The following is a 24,722-nucleotide window of genomic DNA, read 5'->3' on the forward strand; positions in this document are numbered from 1 at the left end:
CTGGCACAGAGAACTTCAAGTCTTGGTAGGAGAGCTTGGTACACCTGGCCAGGAGCCATCTCCATCTCTGCCTGTGTGTGTTGCAGCCTTGTCTTCTGTGGAATGGGCTCCTCTGTGCTCACCCAGCCCCATACTGTGCTGTGTGGGGCAGTGCAAAGCTCAGCCTGATTTGAAAGAGCAGATTTTGTCCCAGCGATTCCACAGGATTTGCTTCCTGGGCTCAATTTGGTGTCACACGTGGGGCAGATTCCCATGGGAATTGTGGCAATAACTTGACTCCCAGCACTGAAAATATGTTATTATTATTTATTTTCTATTTCTGTTTTCTTCCTTTGGGGGTGACTGTTGCTAATGATTCATTTAAGTGCTTCCTATGGATTTGGCAGTGATGGATGGTGCTATGAAACCCGATAGAGCCACTCGAGCTCAGCAAAGCTATTTAAATTGCTTATTAGCTGTGAGCTGAGCTATTTAAACTGTTGTTTTAGTTCAGCTTAGTAGGCAGCAAGGTAGTGTCAAGTTTTACAGAAGTCATTCACGTGCTCAAAACCAATGAAGGCTGGAAGCCAAGGGATGTTGAAACAAAAAGTGTATGAGCAAAACCAGTGTGGTACAGTGCCTGTTGTGTCCATGCAAACCATATCTCTGGGCCAAACTGTTGTTTGAGGTCTCACTATGCAGGTCTCACTATGCTTACTTTGTAGGGAAAAACCTTCTTGTAAGTCACAGCTTTCTCGTACCCAACTTGTCTGACAGCTGTCGCCAGCTCAATAATGCAAGGGACTAAGCTTAAAAATAACACACTGTACCAAATTTCCAGTTGTAGAGGCTTTTGTCTGCAAATCTCTTGAATTGTGTGTTGGCGCTGCAAGCCAAGTGCAACTGAAGCCCAGAAGATGGGCAGCTACTCTGGGGCTCCAGTGTCCATGGGCTCTGCCCACTGATCTAACAGCCATGGTCTGATGTAGTTATCCTCAATCCGAGCAGTATAAGTTAACTTTCCAGTTATGAAGCTGCTTCACTTACAAGGTGATTTATGGAGGTATGGGCTCGCTGCATCCTTTGTGCTTATGCTCTTTTACTGTTTTCATTTCTTTAGTATCTTTGCATTTCCTTATCTGTCAGTTACAAAATACTTCTTGTTATGAGGCACGTTACAAGTTTGGATTAGATGTGGAAATCACTGCTGCTGAAGCTGGTATTTATATTATCTGTTGGATTAAAATTCAACTAATTTAAATATCCTCTGGCAATAAATTCAAGTTTCAAATCTGTTTTTATAAAACCGTATCAAGTGAAAATCAGGCCTCTGAGTGTTAGAGATGACTGCAGAAAGCTGCCTACCAATATGAGAGCAATGTGAGTGCGGCTGTGTGTGCTTTATAGGTTAATGATGAATTAGCAGACGTTTCTGCTGGCTGGCGTGAGGTGCTCCTCCGTGCTGCTGCCATGGGCACCCAGTGGGTGTCCCTGCCTTCTCTGCAGGGAGATGAAGAAGATGAGGTCCCAAGCCTGGGTCAGGCACTGCATGGAGCAATCTCATTGCACAGAGCCTGGGTCCTGAGCAGATCTGTGCCCTTCCTGCGGTGTTTATTATGAGAAGGGGCACTTGGAGGCTGGTGTTTCTGAGAGCAGTGCTTTTATTATGCAGCGACATTTAAGAGCACTTTCCCTTCTGCTGGTAGCTGTGTCCATCAGATGGATGGCTGCAACGATTTGGGAGGTAAAAGACTAAAGGGAGAAGGGAAGAAAAAGGTGAAGGATACAAAAAAGACGTGATGAAAATAGTGTTACAGGAGGATATTAATTTTGGATGCTGTCCAAGCTGGCCTTTCCCAGTATCCACAGTACTTCAGATACCATGGTGATAAGATGCTGAAGAAGCTCTGTGATGGGTAGTAGCATCCTGGTGCAGGGGATGTTCCCTGGGGCCTCCATCCAGTGCCTGCTGGGATCAGCAGAGCCTCATGCCACCAGCTGCTGTGGGGCTGGTGTCCTTCAGCTGGGGCTGGGAGGAGGAGTTCTACTGCTCAGCTTCCAACTGGTGGTCGTGTTGGAGCTCAAGAGGCTGACATCTGACAGACGCCGCAGCTCTTCTTGTGATTCTTGAGGCAGCTGGCTGGGTGATGCTTGGTTTTTCATTGCCTTGCTTCCTTATGTAGCTATTCCTATTTCTGCAGAGTGAGGACGAATAGCTGCTGTTCCACTTTGCAGAATTCAGTGTCTGTGTGCAGATAGAGGTGTCTGCACACAATCCAGTAGAAAAGTCAGGTCCAGAGAGCTTCAAGTTCTGCAGCAGCATCTTGAATTCACTGAAATGGATGGGAGAACTCAGTTGACCTCAACAGAATGTATAAAACCTGTTCTTTGTAGCTCCTTTCACATGTCTAATACAACTTTAATCAGGGTAGAGAGGCACAGAGCTCAGGGAGGTGGGGGCAGAGACATGTGGCTGCCGTAAGGACGTGTGTGTGCTTGGCACTGCTGTGTCATGGGGTGAGCCAGCAAACTAGGTTGTCCCAGTGTTGGGGCATTCCCTCACACCTGCTGCTGGCTGGGAGCTCTTGTCCCTTCTTACACAGCAATGTGAGAGGTTTGTAACGCTGCAGATAAATGTGTGCAACCAAATTAGTGCAAAAATTCCCAGTGTGAATAAACCCACAGGAAAATAAGAGAATGGAAGAAATTGTGGAGCAGGCTAAGAGAAGAGGAACGGGAAGACGGGGTGAATGAATGAATGACATGAGAGAGAGACTTGGGGGTTCAGGAGCCTGTTCAGGAGACTGTAAAGTCTGCTAGAGAGAATGTCAGCAGAATACACCAGCACAAATCCACAACTGGCAGGAGTGCCCTGGCACACTCAAAGCCCAAGTTACTCATGCAGGAGGTGCTGAAGACAGCAAGCAAAAAGAAAACTTTAATGCTGAGAAAGTGATGGCAGCCAAGTTTCTTTCAGCTGCTAGCCTAATTAATCACTTAATTTGATTGCCGCTTGAGGACAGGCTCATAAATAAAATATCCTCCCTGAAGTTGGGATGTCCCTCTTCTATCTGAAAAGAGGAGGGTAGTAGGTCTCCTGGTAACAAAAGCATCATTTGAAATGTTAAGAAGAGTTATTTGATGTTCAGCTCCTTTAACTGAAAGTAGTTTTAACTGGTTTGGGATGTGACGAAGTGTCTGAAACTGTATGAGTGGGTTTCCTGTATGGCTGGAAGGGACAGAGAGGAACAGTCAGCTTGCTGGGAACCCGAAGCATGGGCACCAGCCTGGTTTCGCAGCTTGATTTTCTGCATTGCTCTTTATTCACTCATTTGGTTGCATTAATGCAGTGCCTACAATAAATAGCCTCACCCATGAAAATATATTTAAGGAAGCATAAGCATTTTGAGTCAGCCATTTGTTTTCCTGTTGACTTTTTGATAGGGCAGTTGCTGAGTGGGGAGGCCTGCAGGATGTCCCACGGTCAGCTCCATGCCTGCTTTCACCTTGAACGCCGTCCATCACCTCTGTGCACCTTGTGTGCTGCAAGTACAGTGTGTGGCTTATTGATGTTGTGCTCTGGTGGTGGCTCTTTAGGATGTAAATGTGCTTAGGGGAACATATTTCAGCAAAGTTTCTCCCAATAATTCAGCTCTGCACTGTAAATAGCTGACAATCCTGTTATTAAATCTCAGAATGTGGCAAGGCAAGGGCACTGCCTTCAAACAAAGGCAGGAAGCATTTAAGCTTGAGCTATAAAGGAGCACTTTTAATGGCAAGAGCAATTAGGCAGGGAATAGGCCATTAACATCAAGGAAGGTTACTGCTGCACCGCAACCACACATCACTCCGCACGGGTTGCGGACGGTGAGGAGGGCTTGTGTAATAGCTGCTCCTGCAAAATGTACGAGATGAGATGGGATGTTGCAGTTGATCTTTGATTATATTTTTGATGACACATCCTAGCTGCTCTCTGCCTGTTTGTAGGAGAGAAATCTGCCCAGCACTGCTGGCTCAGATGTTCAGAGCTTACCTCCTGCGTGGCATGAGGAGTTGGCTGCTCGCTCCCCGTCGATGCAGTGACCATTAAAGGCGATGGGGCCCTCTTGCATTGCTTGGAAATGCTTCATAATGATAATTTTGCCACTGGGGTCACGATTCAAATGAAGAAAATATTTTAAATAATTGATGCCGTAGGCATTTTCGGATTTGTTTTAAAAAATCAGTGTTGCTGGATGACATCACTAAGCGGGACAGCCTGCTTAATGACTCATATGGGAGCAGTAGGCTCTGCTGTGTAGGTGTTGTAGAATTTGTGGGCTTCATGTTGAAGGCTGGCAAGGCTGGGAGCGCTAGCTGCAAAACAACTGTGGCTTTATTATGGGGAAGAGGGAGCAGATTTGACACAGGGGAAGGAGGGCCTGGCAGTGGAGGTGTGAGCAGAACTGGCTGCTGGTTGTTGTGCAGAGCTGGTTCCCTTCTGTGGCAGCTCATCCTCCCCCCCACATGCCAGCCTGATCTTATTTATCCAACGGGCTTTATTAAAATGTGAGATTGTAGGGATTGCTGAAGTGACAAACTGCCTTATTTCCGTCTGGAATTCTCACTGCAGCCTACAGGATTTAGAAACTTTAAATTTTCTGTAGGAGTTGCATTCCTCTGCCTACACGTGGGGCACAGAATGAGCCCTCTGGAGCTGCAAGGTACTGCTCCCCACTGGCATTTGCTTTGTAACAATAAGAGAAACCCTGCCACTGCGTTCTTACCAGCCCAGTTTAGTACATTGATGCAGCAAGGCAGCAGAGACCTCTCTGGAATACATTCAGGACTACATAGCCAGCTTGTACAATATATATTTTTTTCCTGGAGCTACTCCTAGCTGTGCTGAAGATCCTTCCTTCTGTAGACTGTGAAGTGGTGTGTTCAAGTGCCCTGTGTAATTACTTCTTGTTTGCCTCTGCTTAATCCTTTGCAGTAGATTCTCAATACAAAGGGAACACTGTGTTTTGAGGAAAAAAATATGGAGCTTCAATCTTGAAAAACCTGGGAAGGAAACATGAATTTTATCATGTGGAGGTCTGAGCATCTTATTTTCAGTATTTATCACTGCTTGTTCTTGCTTTGGAGGAAGAACGGTAGTGGAGCCAGTGCTGGGAGCAGTAAGCAAGGCTCTCCCTTCTGCAGACACAGTGCTTCAACAGAGATGCTCGCTGTCTCTACTTCATATTAATTGCATTGCAGGGACTGACTCAGGTTCTGTGCTTTGGTGAGTTGTCCTACAATTTGCAGCAGCAACACTCGCTTGTTGCCTTTGTTTCATTCCCAGTGTTATTGGGCTTTTGTATTCAGGCTTCCCACTATGAATCTGTTGCGCACATCTAAAATGTCTTCCTGCAGTAGCTTAAGTGGGAGCATGTGATCTGTTTTGTGATATTGGAAACTGTCAATGAGAGCATTTCAGTAAAGGGGAGAGATGCTCTGAGTGGAGCACATCTCAGTGGCCAGAGCCTGGGGCCACACAGTGTCCGCTGCACTGCTTGCAGGACACGTAGGGTGTAACAGCAATTTACTGGCTGTGTCAGTGATGCCCAGGGATGCGGCAGAAGCCCAGTTCTTCTGGGAGGCAGCTCAGACACCAGTGCAAAGCTGTCTCCAGTGACCTATTATTTGTGACACCTCCAGGATTTACATCTTCCTACCCTGGTGTTCCCCTGCTGGCATCATCCTATGTCTAACCAGGCTATACCTGCACGCGTCCAGGAGAGAGGTAAGCCTCCAACTCTTCCACCTCCGTGTACCCCAAGATGCTGGCAGCCAGAAAGCCAAAATGCTGCCACACCTGCCAGGAAGTTTCTGTGTAGGTGGATCAGCCCCAGGTGCTACAGGTAAAGAAGCAACTGCCCTGGGGTGTATGGGAAGAGATAATGCCTCTTTGGACACTGTGTGTGTATGAGTGTAATCCAGTGATTGTCACAGTAATCTCCACTCCTCCAGCTGGAAGAGGGAGAAGCTTGTTCTTTCATGAGACAATAAAGGAGATTTAGCTGCCTCAAATTCACACAAAGGTGAATGAGAGCTCTCTTCCTGATGATTTTATCTTGTGTGGATGACAGCTGTCTGTCACTTATATGTACTCCACTACAGGAGAGAGCCTGTTTTTTTTTTTTTTTTTTTTTTGTTGTTGCTTGCTTACAGAAGTTGTCTCATGAGCTTTTATTTCAGGGATCATATAAATAAATAATAAAAAAAACCCAAATGCATAGCAACATTCTGATTTGTTTTGTGGTCTTTTTCAAGACAAACGGAAACTGGCTTGACTGAGAACTTTGCTACACCCGGATCCAAGGCAATTCAGTCAAAAGCTTCCACCTCTTTCCTTGTCACAGGGGAGCACTACAGCTGTGGAGCCGGGGTCTCGCTGCTACTTTCCTAAAGTGGCCTGGGGATGAGGAGGCCAACCTCCTGCACAGCTCCATAGGTCTACATGGACCTGTGCTTCCTCTATGAGCTCTCTCCATGCTTCTTTCACCTCCTTCTGTGCTTCAGAGCAGGAGAATGGGCTTTCTGCATAATGTTAAACTCTGCTCTGTCTTTGGAGAGGTCCAAAGGACAAATAATGTCTTTAAAGTTTCCTCACAGCCCCCTTGGTGTTGCTCTTCTCAAAGTAATTTCCAAGGCACAGGTAGTTCTGAGCATCATGACCTCCAGAACTGCATACAGTGGGAGATGCTTTAGCTCTGGAGGACTTAATTTGCAGTACTCAGCCCAGCGCTCCCACCAGTTTCACCTGGCTTGGCCTGCAGAGAGCAGGCTGGGTTTGCAGAGCACTGCTGCCTCCAGCTTGTGGTGCCTGGGGCAAGGGCCTTCCTGTGCTCACGGTCACCTCTTTTCCCTTTGCAGAATCTGCTCTGAGTTGTGTGCTTTCAAAGCAGTAACCCTGTGTGCCCGTTGTTTAGATCCCTTTACAGGAATGTCTCTCCATTGACTTAGAAATTAGTGTTCCAAGTTCTGTGTGGGAGGAATTGCCAAAGTCCTTATATTTTAAGCTTTAAATGAAGTCTTAGAGTTTGGAGAGGAATCAAAATATCTAATCCCTGTTTGATCTTTCCTTTTCTGCCTTATGAATTGGCATCATCGTCTTCAGGAGATGCAGCAAGCTCTGGGAGGTCTTTCCCATGAAATGTGGAAATGTAACATTGCACTGATTTATAGTGTGCTTTCACATAACTGTTACATCCATACAAGTGACACAGGGCTGTACTGAAAAGAGTTTATGCTCGTCAGCTCCATTATTGGATGTCCCTCTGAATTATTGGCCAGAGGAGAGGCCAGGCACATGGCTACGGGGTGCTCTGGACATTTCTGTGTTGCCTGTCATTCCTTACAACAGTGGCTGGTTTTTGTAAGGCTAGTAGATCTGTCCACACCTAGCACTTCAGATCTCAGCTTCTTGTCCTATCTTTTGTCTTCTCAGTCTTCTGCCACCTGTCCTTGCTACTGGAGCTGGCTCCTGTGTTTCACTGGTGACTGTGTGGTGATACAGCGGGTCAGTCTGCTTGTCTATGGAGAAGTGGGCCATTGAAATGTTTTGTTGTTTTTTTCCCCTACTATTTAAGAGTAGCAAATCTTAAAAGATCTCTCTGAATGCTGGTTTCTGTAGCAGACCCTGTTGAGTCCAATCAGTTTAACTTCTAGGGTGCTAAAGTGTAAACCTGCAAAAAGCAGAGTAAGAACTTCTCACCAATTGGCACCTTGTCTGCAGCAGCTGGGTGAGCAGTTGATCCATCCTGCACGTTAACACCAGGCACTAATTTTAGACCATGGGATCTAAAGCTCAGTTCCCAGCTCTTGACTTGCTATAATTTACTCATGGCAGGTGGGGGAAAATGGTGCCTCCTTTGCTGGTCTAAAAAGTGTATGCATCTGCCTCCACTAGCAAAGTGTCTACTGCCATGAGAGTGCGCTTCAAATTGCTGTGTAACACAAGACATGATTTTTAATCCTTTCTTAAAACCGATGTTTAGAGTTATATTCTGTAAATGAAGCAAAAAGTCATAGAGTTGTGTAACATGGCTTATTCTAGCATAAAAAGCCTAGCTAGAATATACTGAACTGATTTTGATTGTGTTTGTTTGGTGTAAAGAAGCAGTAACCTAGGGCAGGGAGGATCAGCTCTCCTGCACGTGCTCTTTGGTGATTTTGAGGGGTGAATTCAATGCTGCTCCATAGATCCCACTAAAAGTTTGAAGTTCTACAGCAGAGTATTAATGAAGGATGTGGCCACAAGAAGGCTGTGTCACTGGGGATGTGTGTTGGCCTGATGTATCACCCACCAGTGCTTTGTCTGCATTTGGTAAATGGATGAGCTCCAGGCATTGCACTGAAGTAGCGCTGCCCAACTTAGTGGTGTTGATCCGGAGCTGAGTGGGATGAGACACGGTTGCAGTCCAGTTGGTGGGGGTTTAAAGCACAGCTCCAGCAGAAAGGGATTTGATACATCAGGAACAGTATATACGTACCTGAGCACAGCCAGCTCACAGAGTGGCTGGAATATCAAACAGCTGATAGCAGCAGCTAAACAAGGGCAATCAGAACAGCTACGGTGATGTGAGCTCTCCTCTGGCTATGACAGCAGTGCTGTGCCCAGCTGGGGACTCATCCGCTCCCATCGATAACTGTGTGATGTCTGTCGGCATCGAGCCTGAGCCCAGTGGGAATTCTGGGAGAGAGCCTGGCCCTTCAGAGCTGGTTCTATCCCAGTCTGTGGAAAAAAAGTATTTTAGATTATCTCATTGCTTTAAACGTTTCTGGTAAGTGTTAATATACTTTTGGTGCGGTGGAAATAATTGACATATGGCTGTAAGATTTGCCATCTGTCCAGAGAGGATGAAATGCAATTAGTCCATGTAGTCCATTTATCAATCCATAAGTGGCAGTATTCACAGTCCTGGCAACTTCAGTTGCTGACAGAATCAGCCCACCTGTCTGGCTATGCTGTAGTCAATAAATAAATGAGATGGGGGAAAGCGCCATTCAGCTGCGTCCTTCACCCTTGACAGACGTTATTTAAGAAAGCAAAGTCTGCACTGATGTGGAGAAATGTTATGCCTTAATTTTGGGGGATACTTTAATTCTGGAGCCCTGACAGTGGCTGTTCAGAACTTGGGTGAATTCTGCAATGCACATCTAAAAAACCTGGGAGCTCCTCATCTGGTTTTAAGTCTTACCCAGCCACATCTTGGATAGGAAGTTCATAGCAAGAATGTGTGCTACCTTTTGTATATCTTGTGTATTTCCAGCCAGCCCATGTTATTTTTTGAGTCTGCTGAATGCCATTTTTCACGTTATTTGCATTATAACTCCTAGTTATGTAACCTGCATCACATGAAAAATGCTGATGCTCGAAGTGAAATCCTCACAGAGCCCACACCTCACATAACCCTCACAGCCTGGGCAGCAGTGCTGCAGTCGGGGACGTCGAGGCCTTGGGAGTGGAGGGCTTTGCCAACAGGTGGCTGTCAGCTTCAGGAATTGCTGGGGGAATCTTATCTCTGTACTGCCCACAGATACGAGTAGTTTGCTTTACTGCAGAGTTGAAGGCTGTAAGGGTTTAGTTTTGTGGGAGTTTTGCTGATGTGCTTTTCCCTTTTCTTTTGGGAGGAGGAGTACTGGTGTTTTGTGTGTTTCTGTATACGCTGTGTTTCTTTGCATATAACCTGCAAATTGTTTCTCAGGTTGAGTTGTGCCTCCTCTCTGAGGCTTAGGAGATTTTCAGAGAATCCTCACTTCTGTGCTGGGCTTTTTTATATCAATGAGTAAGTGCATTCCTGAGATCTGTTCTGTAAATCTGATGGCAGCAGATGGTGTTATATTGGCAGAGATTAAAATTATCAGTGAATAACATTAGCCTCTAAGTGTTTGAAATTTCCTTTGTATTTTTAACTTGAAGTAGATAAAACATGCCATTAAGTGCTCTCGATGGCTGCTGGTATGTAGGTCACTCCAAAAGTAATGCCTCCTATTTATTTCCACGGCAACTGCAACAGATACAAAGAGCACAATAACACTGGTAGAACAAATTCTCAGTTAACACTGTTTTTCAGCTTAGTCACCACCATTAGCTATGTGTTTTCATCAGCAATGAACCAGAGACTGCATGCCATGCTCGTAACAATCTGCACCAGCGGAGGTGACCTGCTGTCACTGTCGTCAATGCTGAAACACACCAACACCACCTCACTGTGCTTACATCCTCTGGTTGGTCCCCATAAATGTTTAGCAAGTGTCAGTGGATGTCAATGGGTGCATTTTTATTATTTAGTGGCACTCTTTTGCTCCATCCACACTTCCATGCCAGACACGTTCCGTCAGACTGTCCCTCTGCTGCCATCTGTCCCACAGCAACAACTTGGAATGGGATATTGGTGGGAAGGTTCTACCTCTGCTGCCAGCCCACCAAATCTCTGCCTCTGAGCATCATGGAATAGGAGCCATTACTTTCAGAGCAGCCTTTGTAAATGCAGTAGCTCTAAGAGCTGTTCTCCCATTCCTCAGAAGTGCTGCTATGTGCCAGCAGCAGACAAAGTATTACAGCTGTTGAAGCTATGCAATTAAAATTCCCAGGGAATGGCAATCTGCTCCACGTGGTCCAGACTCAGGGAGCGCAGAACAGAGCTGTGGCAGCACTTGTTCATGTCCAGGCCTTTGGGGGCTGTGAGCGTGGCAGACATGCTTGCGCTCAGAGCTGTCCTTTAAAATGCAGTCTGTGTGTTCCTGTCTGCATTTGGTGTTTTCTGTCCTTTGGATGGCTTAATTGAGGAGGAGGCTGGAGCCAGAGATCTGTTTAAACATGGCACTGCTGTGACCAGGCTGCTGCTGTCAGCACAGGCAGGCTGAAACGTGTGCTGAAAACCTGGTGTGAGCCCGGCTTTGCATCTCGCTAATCCTTTATAGAGTGAATTGCTTATTCTTTTAATTTCTTTTGATTTTTATGTGCCTCAGCTGCATTAAAAGCATGCATCCTTGTGTTAAGCCATCCACTGACACTTTCTGTGTCCTCTAACAGAGCACCCAGGCCTGGGCAGTGCTGAGCCCCATGGTGCTGTGCCAGCAGCTCCGTGTGCTGCGCAGGTCACAGCTGACCCCATGCCTGGCCGTGGGCAGGATGAGCCCGATCGCTTTCTCCTGGCGTTACGCTTGGTGGAGTTCCTGATTCGCTCCTTCAGGCGGTCGATCAGAAGGAGTTATCTGGCTTGTTCTTTAAACTGAACTGATAAGCTTCCCCTCCAACCCCCCTTCCACCCCCCCCTTAGTGTAAATGGAATAAAAGCCTCAAGGGAGAGCGTTTGAATAGAATATGAAAAGGATATTGATAATTGTGTGTGTAGATTAGTGCAGAAAAGTGCTCTGCTCCAGGGATCTGCTTAGTGCCATGGTGTGTAAGGTGATAGAGATTTTAATCATGTTGTTTTGCAATAGTAAGGCTTTAATTAAGCTACTGATTAAAATAAACTTTTTGGATTTGTTTGTGTGCAGATGACCTCATCTGCCATTTAAATGGTTATGACAAGTAAAAGGAAAATGTCCTGAGCTGTAATCCTGATTATGAAGATGCTGCCCTGCTGGTGGCAGTGGGTCTGCATGGTCGGATGCACTCAAGGTCTTTTGTTCCTATATTGCATTTGTAGATACCGTGTATTTTGATCATATATCCTTTGACATTTAATCTTTCATTTTTAACTGAACACCGAACAGTGCGCACAACCTGAAAATATCCCCAGCCTTCTACAACACAGAAGACATTGAAAAGGATTGATAACAATAATAGAAATGGAGGGATTTTCCTGCCGGTTTGCAAACACAAAGTTAGTTCCCATCTAGCTCCAAGCATTGTGTTGATGATAGCTTCTCCTTCCTGATCTCACTGTGTTAATGTGAGAGGGGCACCAACCCACGTAGATGTAAGGAGGATGGAACAACGTGTGGCAAGGCTGCGGTGTGCAGAGTCTTGTTTTCAGGTGCTACTCAAGGAAGCTACTGCAGGGCATGTCCCCAGCCAGGCTGTGCTGTGCTGGCTTTGTTCTTATCCATCCCATATGGGATGCATTCCAGTGCATGTTCACAGGTCTATGAGTTGTGAGGAGTGCGTGTCTCCTGCTTGGGTGGGAGAAGTTGGCAGCAGGGCAGGCTGGCAGCCCCTCAGACATGGGGCTACCTGCTCCAGGATTTATGCTTCCAATTTCGGATCCCAGTCTATCACTGCAATATTACAGGTGAGCACTGTGCTCTGGAGGAGGCTATTCTGGAAGCATTGGCACTGCTGGGGCTGAGGTGAGCCCTATGGATGTAATTTTAACCTATCCACAGGAATTTATAGGCTTTGGGGGGGGGGGTTGTTTATGTGCTGATGCTGCCTCATTCCTCAATGAGGGTAGGAGAGTTTGTTTCTAACCTGGCGAAGGGGATAAACAGAGTACTGTTATTTCCTTTCCCCTCCCCCAGTTTTGTTGGTTTTGAATTTATCCCTGTGTACATTGGAGGCTGTGTAAACCTTTCCAGAAATGCAGATTTATGGATTCTCTTTCAATGCCTTCTCAGGAAGAATCTCTGAAATAAGAAGAGTAACGACCAGTTTCACATACATACCTATACTTGGGATTTTTTGTGTGATTTTTAGTTTTAATTTTATTTTTAGAACAATCTTACCTATAGTGGAATAGTTCAGGGTCCTTTCAGCTTCTGCCTCTTGTGTGTGTTTATTCAGTGAGTGTCTCAGAAGGCAAATAACTGCTTGGAGATAGCCCATAAGTAAAGTGTGAGCTTTTTCACTGTCCACCTTAAGCCTTTTCATTAATGTATTGTCTTCATAAAGGCTTACTGCTATTGTGAGCTCTTCCAGACGCTGCAGTGATTTTTGCACTGAGAGCTTTTGTCCTGAAGACTTATTCTTTTGGACTTACTCAGCTGCTAATCAAAAATGAGATTAATTAATATCTGTGCTTTTGACAGAAAATTTCTCTTTAGCTAGCTGGTCTTTTTTCTTTTTCTTTTTTTCTTTTTTTTTTTTGGTCTAAGTAACTGGAACTATTATGTTTCCTACAAACGTAAGAAGCACTTTTGCTGATTACATTGTCTGTTGAAATAATAATGACTTTAAAAGATGGAAGCTAAAAAGATGTCTTTCTTTTTCATGAATGTAATACATTTCTGCAGGTGAACTGATACTGAAACTAGTACAAAGTGAGCAATGAAGAATCATGCCAGTGGCCATTTGAACAAGTTGCATGACCTCCCCCTCAGTTAGCACTGCTGCAGCAGGGATGTAACAGCAGAGCAAAGCCTGGGTGCAGCTGTGCCACGTTCATCCCACCTGTCTCTCTGGGCCTGGTCACCCATCTGCTGCACACAGCAGATATCTTCTCTTCCCTTTTTCTGCCTGCCCTGTTTTGCTCAAAGTTGCTTCTCCGTCCTTGCAAGTAATTTTCGCTGTGGCAGTAGCTGTGTGAGAAGGCCTGCTCCCATTTCAGGACCAACAGGAGCTGACCAGGTGCAAGACCACCTCCTATTGCAGAGTGCCAGGCAGATGTGGTTTGTGCAGGAGTTGAAACGTCTGTCAGCATCCCTCAGGTCTGCTGCGATTGCTAATTTTTACAATAATCACTTCTGTTGAGCAGTGAATATTCATCTGTTGAGTTAGGCTTTTCCAGTCATGTGATGAAAAATTTCCCAGAGTGGGAGATCTGCTATCAAACTGCCCTGTGATGTTAGCAGTAGTGAAGCTGCAGATGGGAAATGAGGCAAATTAATTTTATTTCCAGGCTTGCTACTGGCTCCGTTATCCCAGGATGCCATCTCTTTCTTTATGGCTGCTTCCTCAGATGTAAAATGGAGCCATTACCACCTGCCTGCTCTGTGATACCAGTTTTGCAGTCTTGCAAGTCAGAGCAGGCTCTGTGCTTCTGATGGCTATGAGTGCTGGCAGCCAGTGCCCAGCCTTCCGTGTTGCATCTGATGAAATTTGACTGACCTGAATTAATTAGCACATGCCAATTTGGGAGGGTAGAGAGCTGCCTGCTTTTGTAACGCTGGTTTGCTGCCATCACATCTGCAAAACATCCACACTTAGCTTTTGCCTCTGCTCTGCTCCATGCTGTGCTACCTGATGGTGACAATGCGTGCTTGAAAATCCCAGCTGCTTTGCATGGGCAGCTCTGGTTAGATTTGGACAACTGAGTCTTGCAGAGGTGTGAAAACAGGCCCACCTTCTCAGTGAAGAATCTGACCCTCGCCTGACGCTGCTCAGTGCCTTTCCCTGATAAGGAGATGTAGGCCACCATGAGGCCTCTTCTCTGAGCTGAACAAACCAAGTGCCATCAGCAGCTCCTCATGCACCTTGCCCTCTAGATTCCTCCACATCCATACTACCCATTTTTAAGAAGCTGGAGCACCAGCATTTCCTGGTGGCTTTCCTGTCCTCGTCCCACAGGGCCTGGATGGGGACCATGGAGAACAGAACTCTTTATTTTAGCAATGTTGCCCATTTTTGCATTGTCATTAATTTACCACGTGTGGCACTCAAATTATACTCTGTGTAAATATATACATATATAAGAGATTAGTTCATTTTGTTACACTGTCATAAAGGCAATAATAGTGATGCTTGATCCAAATTACCATTGGCACAATGCTTGTTGTGCTGGATTTAGCAAATATGTGTTTTTGCATTGTGTTGCAGTGATGCAGAGTATGTATGTCACGATATAGGATCTTATGTGCATGCCGACTGTTCCTTCTGAAAAGATCCTCATCTACTGTTTGTTAGAGCACATCACTGCAGATCTGTTGCAGCTGTCAGGCAGTGTAAATCTCAGCATGTGCAGAAGGTGGCCTGTAGCAGGAAGCATCACATTCCAAAAACTGCTCTGCTGCATGGACTGGAGGCACATGCATCCCGCACCAAATGCGTTTTAAAGACACACACTCATAGAATTTGTGTGATTATTTATCAGCTGTAAAGGAGCACTGCACCTTGCACTGCTATGGATGCAGCTACTGAGCTCTAGAGCCTTCATTCTTTTGCTTTTATAATGCCTATGAAGAGATTAGCAGCATATTTCTTAGATAATGGGGAACTATTGCTTTTTACATGAAATTTGTTTCACGTGGCACAGAGACAGATGTTAAAAGTCAACTAAAATAGATAAAAAAATGGTTTGAAAATTGTAATCATATTTATAGAACATGCTGGCCACCTTTAATAGTGCAGTTTATCAAAGTGCATTGTCTATTTTAATCTGCATTATTAAACAAAGAATCATTGGCTATAATTTAGACCTCCATTTGCTAGATTTCAGGCTGCTTTACTCTAAATGGTGGATGTTAATGTCAAGTTGATTTTTTAAAGTTTTTTTTCCCTTTAAAAAGAAATGTATTTAATCAGTCATTAACAATTTTGTTTAAAATTCATGAGAGTTTTAAACATTCCTAAGTTCTCTTTGTCTCTTGATTTATGTCTCTCATCTCAGCTGCCTGGCAGAGCTGCTCTCCTTGCCTGCATGTTCCCATTGCCACCAAGTTACAGGGGCTCATGCACCAAACAGGAGCCAACTTAGCCTTGTAGCTTCTGGATATCTCCACATTTACTTTGTATGGTTGCTGCTGCAGTGAGGCCAGGCATAATTTTAGCAGTGTTTTCTGGTACTGTTAAGGTGACTTAACAGAAATGTGTTATTAAGTTGCTTGTGGGTTGGGTTTTTATGAAGGAAAAGTCTGAAACTCCTTAAAGTTCAGGCTGCGATATGTAGGTCATATTACTACCAGTAAAAACAATAGAATCTGCTAAAAATATACAGCTGAGTAGAAGGCAAAATTCTAAATTATCCTCTACTCAGGGGACGTGTATATTTTTAGAGTAAAGGAATAAATCACTTGGGGGAAACCTCCCTTCCCTGCATTCCTTATTGCAAACAGACCCATGGCCTCCAAGGACGTAATACTGCTAATCCATATAACGTGTGATGGAAGTCTTAAAAGAGTGTTACAGAGCTCTGCCCTGCTTTCCTCCCAGGCAGGGATGGCAGTAATGGTAGCGTTGGAAATGGGAGGCAGATTCCCATTGCGGTTGATGAAGAAGAGGTGCTGTATGTGCTGTTCCTCCATAGTTGTAACATAGCAGTCCCTTTGTAATGTAAATTGATTTTGCTGAAGTATTTCACGCGGTTCAGCATGCTGTCTATTCAGGAACATGCATGGCAGCCCCTGGAAAACGTCAAACCTTACATATGTCTTGCAAGGAAAAAAAATCATGTCAATTTCTCCCTTCTGAGGCCTTGTAGGGCTTTGCAAGATCACACAGTGTTTGAGCTACTCCCCTCAATTTTAATTCAAGTGTAATGATTGAGAATGTGTGTGATGGTTTGTGCTGCTCCTACATGCGGTACCTGAAGTTTTTGTGTTTTAAAAAGAGGTGGATTTAAAAGCAGCTGAAAAAAAATTGAATAAAAACATAGTTCCAAAATGACAGGACTGAGAATAATTTAAGAGATTGTATAGATAGAAGATATAGAAGATAATTGTATGGGTGGGAAAGAGTAAGGTGTGAAGAGATGTCTCTGGCCTTTCACATATCTGCCTTCATTTGCTTTGTGTGTGGATGAGATAAATGTTTGGAGGAGTTAACAGTGGTGGACTCTGTTGTTATGTAATTGCTTTTGAATACTGTCAGAATTCTGTCAAGTTCAACTATCAATGATAAAACATTTTGTATGTACTGAGAACATGCTGAACTTAATTAAGTGCACTTAATATATACCATTATAAGCTGTAGCTTTTAAGAACAAAAAGCATAAATATATATAGTTATTTAATATATGTATTTATATAAACAGCATATCTTGGTTTGCAGTTCACTTCTAAACTTGGCTTAAAAGTATGACTTGAAAATAATTGACTTTTGCCACCTGTAAGTGATGTTAATTGTGCTCTAGAAGCCTTGATGTGTACTGTGCCTTGTCCTTTCAGCCCTGCATCCGCTCTGCTGTTGTTTGTGGTTTGGGTTGCCTGTGTGTAGGGCAGAAAACACCAGGTATGAGGCGTTCCTCATGGTGCATAGGGCTGGGATGAGGGAGGCCACAGCTCACCCGATGCAGTCGTGTGCTGGCAGGCAGCATGGGGCCTGGGACCCGTTTCATTTCCCCCTTACTGCTCATGCTGATTAGCTGCCCACGGAGTAGTGCAGTTTTAATGATAGGGACTTTAATATTCCAGTAATTATACTGTGCCTTTGCTTTGCTAGCATCGTTAGCACCTCTGCAGAGCAGTCCTGGCCCCAAGCAGGCTCGCAGCAGTGAGCAGGAGAGCCAGCTGTGTGGGGTTTGTTGGTGCTTTTGGCAGAATGTGTGGATGTGGGAAGAGTGAGCACACACGAGCATCCCTTCCTGGAGATTGGTATTTTGAGGAATATTTGGGTTTCAAAGTCATCATAACACAAGGAAGAAAAGTTAGCTTTGTGCTGCCTGGTCAAGTCTGGGCTTCTGGGACATTTCATCTTCTGCAGACTCATGCATCCATTTCTCCTGTCCCTCCCTATTCTAGAGAACAGCCCATCTTCACCACCAGAGCCCATGTCTTCCAAATTGACCCCAGCACGAAGAAGAACTGGGTCCCCGCAAGCAAGCAGGCTGTAACTGTTTCCTACTTCTATGACAGCACGAGAAACAGCTATCGGATTATCAGTGTGGATGGAGCCAAGGTAGGAGGTTGATGGTATCCCAGTGTGTTTTCTGTGTGGAGCGCATCATGGCTGTCAGCCCTGGCTGGCAGTAGATGTAGATGAGCTGCGTTAAACACGTAAATTGATAAATACTTGCTTTTTCTGTATATAATCTATTGTGGACACTTGTAGTGACAATTGAAAAGACAGTGACTTAAAAGTTATTTTTCCCAAATGAACGGACCCAGACAGGATTTTATCTCTAATTAGTTTGACTTCATGGTCTTAATGTGCCAAGGGCTTAAACTGCCAACGCTTAGTCTGTAGCACAGTGCTTAAACCCACCTCCTGTGCTAGGTAGATAACACTGAGGTCTCTTTGGTGAAAAAACATTCTTTTTAAGTTGAACAAGGAGATAGATACGTGCAGACTAGGGCTTTTGATTTAAATGCCAAGTACATATTCCATTTTGCATGGTTGAAATGTTTACAGGTTAGCACTTAATTTTCTACAGCTTTTCTACTGGAGTTCATCAGCGTTGAGTGACAAATTAGGCATGAAGATGTTTTCCCCACACATGGGGGTTTTTTTTCCTGACTTTGTTTTACATCCCTGAACAGTGTTCTGATGTATTTCCTGCAAAAATCTTCATCACTTCAATTGACAACTGCTCTAATACCTTTAATGCCTTCTTTTTTCAATTTGTCCCCCCCAGTTGAACTTGTGAGGTGACTGCTTTTCCCTAGCAGTCTACAGAAGTGTTAGTTAAAACGTTCCAATCTTGCACAAAAATCATTAGTTATTTTTTGCAGGAGTGCAAAACATAGAATAAGAAGACAAATTTACAGCCTGTTTACCCATGTTCCTGCTTAGATGAGGGTGTTGAAATATTACTGTTCTGGGAGAGAGCTACCTCAGAAATCATCCCTTAATAATCCGTTTATATTTGTCACTCTTATTTAAAATGTTTGTTTTTCCAAACACCCTCTGTGCTGTATTTGGTTATATAGTGGCTTATAAATCAGCCAAAGCACCTGTTTAAATTGATGGTGATGTTCGCTGACATTGGTAGAGCACTAATGCATGGCCATCGTTATGCTGTTCATGCTGGTATGCTCACCTCCAGGCTGCAGCAGCTGGGCTGGTGCCACATCCTGTGGCCTGTGTGGTTTGTGGGTGTGCACACATGCGTTATGAGTGATTAATGAGAAGCCAGTAATTAACTGTGTGTGGAGGGGGAAGCCATGCGCCTGCAGCCAGAGCATCCTGCCCAGGGCTGCAGACTGGATGGGTTTCAGAACCCCTTCATCTGTCCAAAAGGCATTATCCAAAAGGAAACAGCCCCTTGTTTTGAGCGTGCCCTAGAATTAAAATTTTCCCCTAGGGCTTCCCCAGCAAGGATCAATTGCTCATCACATGAATTATTCCTCTTGTATTGAACCCGTGGTGATTAAGGAGCAGGTTGAGAAGAAATGCTGCCTGCACACTCGCCTCTGGAGAGTCCCGTTTCCCAGCCTGTCCATTTAAGAGTGCTGATGTGGAAAAAGAAGGGTGTTTGTACCCAGCTAACGATAAAAGTTCCTCTTCTCCCTCACACAACTGCTGCTTATTGTAGTGACCTACTTTCCTCTCCCAAAGTGAAGCCCAGTACGTCTGTGAGGAAGAGTAAAGGCAGCATTGGTTGTCTCTGTCCTGCTTACATGTCACTTATTAGAATAGTCTTCGTGTGTTAGCAAGTATCAGGCAGATTAGCATTGCTGCAGGCAAAATTATCCCTCTTTTAATGACAGAAAGCTGAAGCTCAAGGGAAATAAGTGATTGGGCCTAGAGGGAAGGTGTGGATGGAGGATGCAACTCCAACAGCTCACCGTCCTTGGATGCAAAGCGCCTGTTCTAGCAGTTTTAGATACACATGTGATGCACGCTGACTTGCAGAGAAATGTCATTTAAATCCAGAATGCAGAACAACACAGGGCTGCTGAAGCCTGCTGGCCTTGCTGCCATGCAGAATGCAAGGCAGGTTGCACAGCCAGCACAGTGCAGGCTGAGCACCCCTTAGAGGCTGGGGCAGCTTGTTGCCAGCCTGGCAGGCTGTGCCCGTGCAAACCGCTTTAATTTCTCTCCATTTCCAAGCCTGGAAGACAACAGGTTTTATAATTCCTACATCTTCTACAAAAAAGAGGTGCTGTGGACAGTAGAAAACAATTTATAGCAAATGATTTCATAGATACCATAAACACTTGCGCTCCATGATGTTAACTGAGATACCGTTGCCAAACAAAGGAATAGATTAGCCTATCTTTTAATTGCATTATAATTGACTTCTATGTTGTCTAGAAAACAATTTCATCGTGATGTTTTAAGAAGTTTCTCGCCAGAGGCTGTTTGCAGCGTAATGAATGCTGAAGGAAATGGTACAGTAAAATGCAAGAGCACACACCGATCTGGAGTTAATGAGGCAGCCAAGAGACTTTGCTGTGTGAGAGTCCGCAGCTTTGTGGGCAAAAGCCAAACCTGTTGAAAAATGACAAAATACAGCAATGATGCAGGGAGAACGTGAACTCAGAAGTGTCTGATTGCTGTGTAGTGCGTGGGGGAAGCCGCATGCAAGGCCCCTCATTAAAAATGACCTACATTATGCTGCAATTTAGAGGCAGAAAGGAGGTTGGAAAGCATGCAAATTGCTCAGACTGGTATCTTCCAGCATCTGCTGGAATGATGGTTGGTAGTGCCCATATTGGTGTTTTCTTTTCCGCTTGTTTTGAATTGGAGATATGTATTATCCAGGCAATATAGATGAGGGAGAGGATATGGAACTTGTTTCCATATAGAATTTGAGAAAGATATAATCCTTGTTGGATCTCAGAAGCAAACTTCTGTCCTCATTTTCAAACGTTCTGATGTTACATGCCTACAAAACCTGTGATTGTGACAGTGTTCTTTTCATCTTTAGAGAAATAAGTTGTTAACAAAGAACATAAAGCTGTCTTAAAGATTAACAACCAGCAATAAACTCTGTAGGGGGCATTTTGAGACTGCTGGAGCCAACTAAACTGTTGCAGTGAGAGCCACGTCAGGTGGCAGTCTGAAATTGTTTGTGGGATCTTTACTCAGGTGATTAGGAAAAAAATAAAATAAAATTGGAGTTGAAGACTAATGGATTGCAAGAGTAGGTTTGGTAAATGTTTGATATGGAAAGAGGGGCTTTGTGTTTCAGAGAAAATAGATGTTGACTGACGCTCATTCCCATTTGCTGGATGATTTAAAAGAGTTTACTACTAACAATTGCCTTGAAGATGGAAGACAGTGAGTTGGGCATAATTTTGCTAAAGTGTTGAAGAGAGAACAAGAAAAATTACTGAGCTAGAAAAGCAAAGTAAGTAGATCTGTTTCTGAAGTAAATTGCAATTATTAAGAATGAGAGTGGGCCAAATTTTGCCAATCAATATACACTTACTGTTCTCCAAAGTGAATCTAGTTTGTAATACAGTATGATGAAGCTGTTCATTTGTTAAGTGTTTTGTGTTCTGGTTGTTACAGTACCCTCACACTCTGTCTAGGTGCATTGTACCAGGAAGGTCTGGTGTGATTTGGAAGGCAGAATCAGAGCCCCAGCAGCATTTGGCAGCAGACATTTGGGGCAGTAGGAATGGATGATGTGTAAATCTGCTAATATTTGGTATGTTTCTGGCTTTCTCAGTTCCTGTACCAGTCCTAATTGCTACCCACCTCTTCATGATGACGCTTTTTGTGTTCCCACGAATGGAGGCAGGGCGTCTTCTGCACATTTATTGGCAATTCTGAGTTCTACCAGTTCTGTACTCGGAGATTCAAAACAAATTATTTTCTTTGCCCGTGGAAATGAAATTATTTTAAGTCATAGTTGTTAAAAATACTCTAGGGTACTTTGCCAAAAGGTGACTCTTAGATTAGAGGAGCTTCCCTTCACAGGAAAAGAAATTGCGGGGTATGGTAGCAGAGATGAAATTCCTTCATCTGGCAAGTTTCTTTGTGTGTTTTTTCTTTCATTGATGTAATTTCAGCCATTAAACCAACATCAACTCTTGCTCAGGAAAAGCCTACCAAGTAATTCAAGTAATTTAAATATTACAAACTTGGAACTGAATTGAAAAAAGGCTTCCAGCAATGTGCATTGCAACAGCTCTGCACTGCTTTGGCGGCTTTTAACTGTGTCTCCAAGACCTCATGGATGTGACTTGTGATGGAGAGGGATCAGAACAGCCACCACTCCTCTTGTCATATTCAGAGCAGATGTGCTTCTCCGTGGCAGGGCGAGTGTGGCCCCACCACCCTTCTCCACTGTAAGCAGATAATGGTTGTCATAATTTCATAGTGAAATGATAGGAGGATGTTTTACTGCCTTGGGTAAAAAAAGATGATGGGAGGAAAAAGAACAAGGAAAGTGACCTTAAAAAGTGAAGTGTTGTCTTTTCTTCCTTTCAGTGGGTGTAGAGAAATCCTTAATAAAAAGCAGTGATTTTTCAAAGGTGTGGGTGAGCAAATATGTGTTTTGTCAAGGAGACAGAGGTTCCTTTATTTCCCATTTGGCCTGCCCTACTTTCAGTGCTGTGACCGCCTTTGAGCTGTGCCGTGTGCTGCCCAGGGCCGGGCGGGCTGCCCGGTGCCTGATGCTCCTTGCCTTGTGCGTTGCTCTGCTGGCAGCAGCACTGCTGTTCCCAGAGAGACCCTGCTGGTAACATCTGGTTAATTTAGCAGAAAATACTTACTCCCGCTTCACAAGACTTTTTCACTGCAGAGTAACTGAGATGGAGATTTCTTCTTTTTTTTTCTTTTTCCCCAGGACTTTTCCTGTTGTGTTCTTCATGCCCTTCATCCCATTTCTTCCAGAGTTCTTCTCTTGTTGTCCCAGGACTGCCCACCATAAAATGGAGAGGCACGAGCTCAGTATTATTTATGCTTCTGTTACTGAAAACCAATCAGAAAAGGCCCTGTCAACAAAAAGGTGGCGTGTGACAGAATCACAGAATCACAGAATCACAGAATCACCCGGGTTGGAAGGGACCCCAAGGATCATGTAGTTCCAACCCCCCTGCCTAGCAGGGCCACCAAACATACACATTCAGGTCAGGTTGCCCAGGACCCCGTCCAACCTGGCCTTAAACACGTCCAAGGACAAGTGACACGGCTGTGTAATGAGCCCCAAAAGCATCCCAGCTCCAAAAGAAAGGCAGTAGGGAGATGGGCAGGCCTTGGGCTCTCGGAGGCTGAGTGAGGCTATGTTTTTGATCCAGAAACCTTCCTAAGCCAATAGATCTCCACTACTGAACTAGCTTTCTGCTATAAAGCAGAGAAATTAGCCTATGTGATGGCTTTCATCTTCTCTTTACCCTTATCATGGTATGTTAAGTATTTCACAAACTATTGGAACCATCTTCAACATGATTATTAGCACTGGAGATTATACTGGAGCCATAACAGAGTAAATCCAACAAATGGAACTAATTAACCCCCCACATCAAAAGAACATCTTTTGAAATATGAAAACACAGCATAAAATATAATTTTAATGCACAATCCTGTTTTCCAGAGTGCATATTTTGTTTATATGTATAACAAACATCTCACTGTTTTTATGCTAGCGTGATGACTAGTAAGTAAAAACAGAAGTTGTGGCTTTAAATATGGAAAATATAATGTAGACAAGTACTTTGCCACTAAGACAGACCAATGACCAACCTGTGTGTATATGTTAAACTTCTGCAAATCCGTATTAGAACCTTTAGAATGATCTGATGCCATTTGATCTACTGCTTGGTAAGACAGCTGCAGTGGGGCTTCTCCCACTTCAGACTTCCGAATAGAAGTTGGAGGTGGGTGCTCATCTACCAGGCAGGTTCTAGCACCAACAGTGCTGCACAAAGTGCTTTGGAATTGATACTAGAAGAGTCTCTGACTGCTTCTTGCTGCCCCTTTTGGGCTTGTTGTTGCTGTAAGTACGGAGCTTTCTTTGAGAGGCAGCTGCTCTGTTTGTAGTGATGCGCTCCTTGGTTATGTGTGAAGAGCAGATTACGAGCAGGGGAACATCTGTTCTGCCCTGGGTCATAACTTGCCAGGCTCACCCAAGCTGTGGCTTCTCATTCAGTGAAACTAATTAATACTTTTTCCATCCTGGTTTTAACTTCTGTTTCCCAATTCCAGTTAAGGATGTAGCGGAGCTGTGGTGAGCAGGGCTTCTAGATTTGTTGTGTCACTCTGAAGGGGGCTACAGGGGGGACTCTCAATTCAAGAGACTCTTTCCACCATACAGGAGGTGCATTCATGCAGCCTGTGGAACAGCACAGAGAAGTGTGACTTCTGGGGTGATACCAGGAAAATGCCTCTGATGATGTCAGGCAATAAGCTGGCAGCTAAAGCTGGGCAGATGCAGATAGAAAATAAAATACACGTTTTAAAGGTAAATAGTTGCATGTAGCCAATGCACTGCAGTGTGCAATGGATCCTTCTGCTGCAGAATCCAATGCTTCATATTCTTCTCAAAGAAATTTTGAAATAACAGTGAATGAAATTAAGGGAAAATGACAGTCCCCAACGATGTTTAAATATTCATGTTATCTGCATTTGTGGTGTACTTGCGGTTTTGTTTCTCTCTAGACATTAAAATAACTTGAGAGTATTTTCTTTGAAGTTTGGCGGTGAGGAAGAGCAGCATAAAGGAGATGCAGAACTGCCAGCCAAGCGTGGGACTGCCTGCATGCATCATGCTTTATTTGCTCAAGGTGATATCATATTCAGAAATTCAGGCAGAGGGGAGGTGCGGGGTCCCATAATTGGGAAGATGATATGGTTGTCTGGAGTGATGTCTGCAGAAGTTTCCAGCCCTTGCTGATGCTGGTTGAGGTGATAGAGTAGATAACATGGGGTGCACTTGTGCAAGCGGGGCCCTGAGCATTCAGAGGGAAATACTGAGAAAGTGCAGCAGTTATTTCTGAATTGCTGATAGCAGCGGAGATGAGCTGGGAATGGAGGGAAACATTAAAAATGTTTGTGCAAA

At 44.3% G+C, this 24,722-nt stretch overlaps 2 protein-coding genes across 2 annotated transcripts in view; one reads left to right on the forward strand and one right to left on the reverse strand.

Moving 5' to 3' along the window:
• Positions 1-24,722, reverse strand: part of RAMAC (RNA guanine-7 methyltransferase activating subunit) — a 114,314-nt gene that overhangs the window by 18,081 nt on the left and 71,511 nt on the right. The window lies entirely within an intron of this gene.
• HOMER2 (homer scaffold protein 2) overlaps positions 1-24,722 on the forward strand; it is a 50,159-nt gene that overhangs the window by 1,728 nt on the left and 23,709 nt on the right. The window contains exon 2 of the mRNA XM_048956788.1: positions 17,572-17,728. Coding sequence (XP_048812745.1) covers positions 17,572-17,728 — 157 coding nt within the window. The remainder of the gene's footprint in view (positions 1-17,571; positions 17,729-24,722) is intronic.

This window comes from Lagopus muta, chromosome 10 (assembly GCF_023343835.1).
Source record: "Lagopus muta isolate bLagMut1 chromosome 10, bLagMut1 primary, whole genome shotgun sequence".
Classification (NCBI taxonomy): domain Eukaryota; kingdom Metazoa; phylum Chordata; class Aves; order Galliformes; family Phasianidae; genus Lagopus; species Lagopus muta.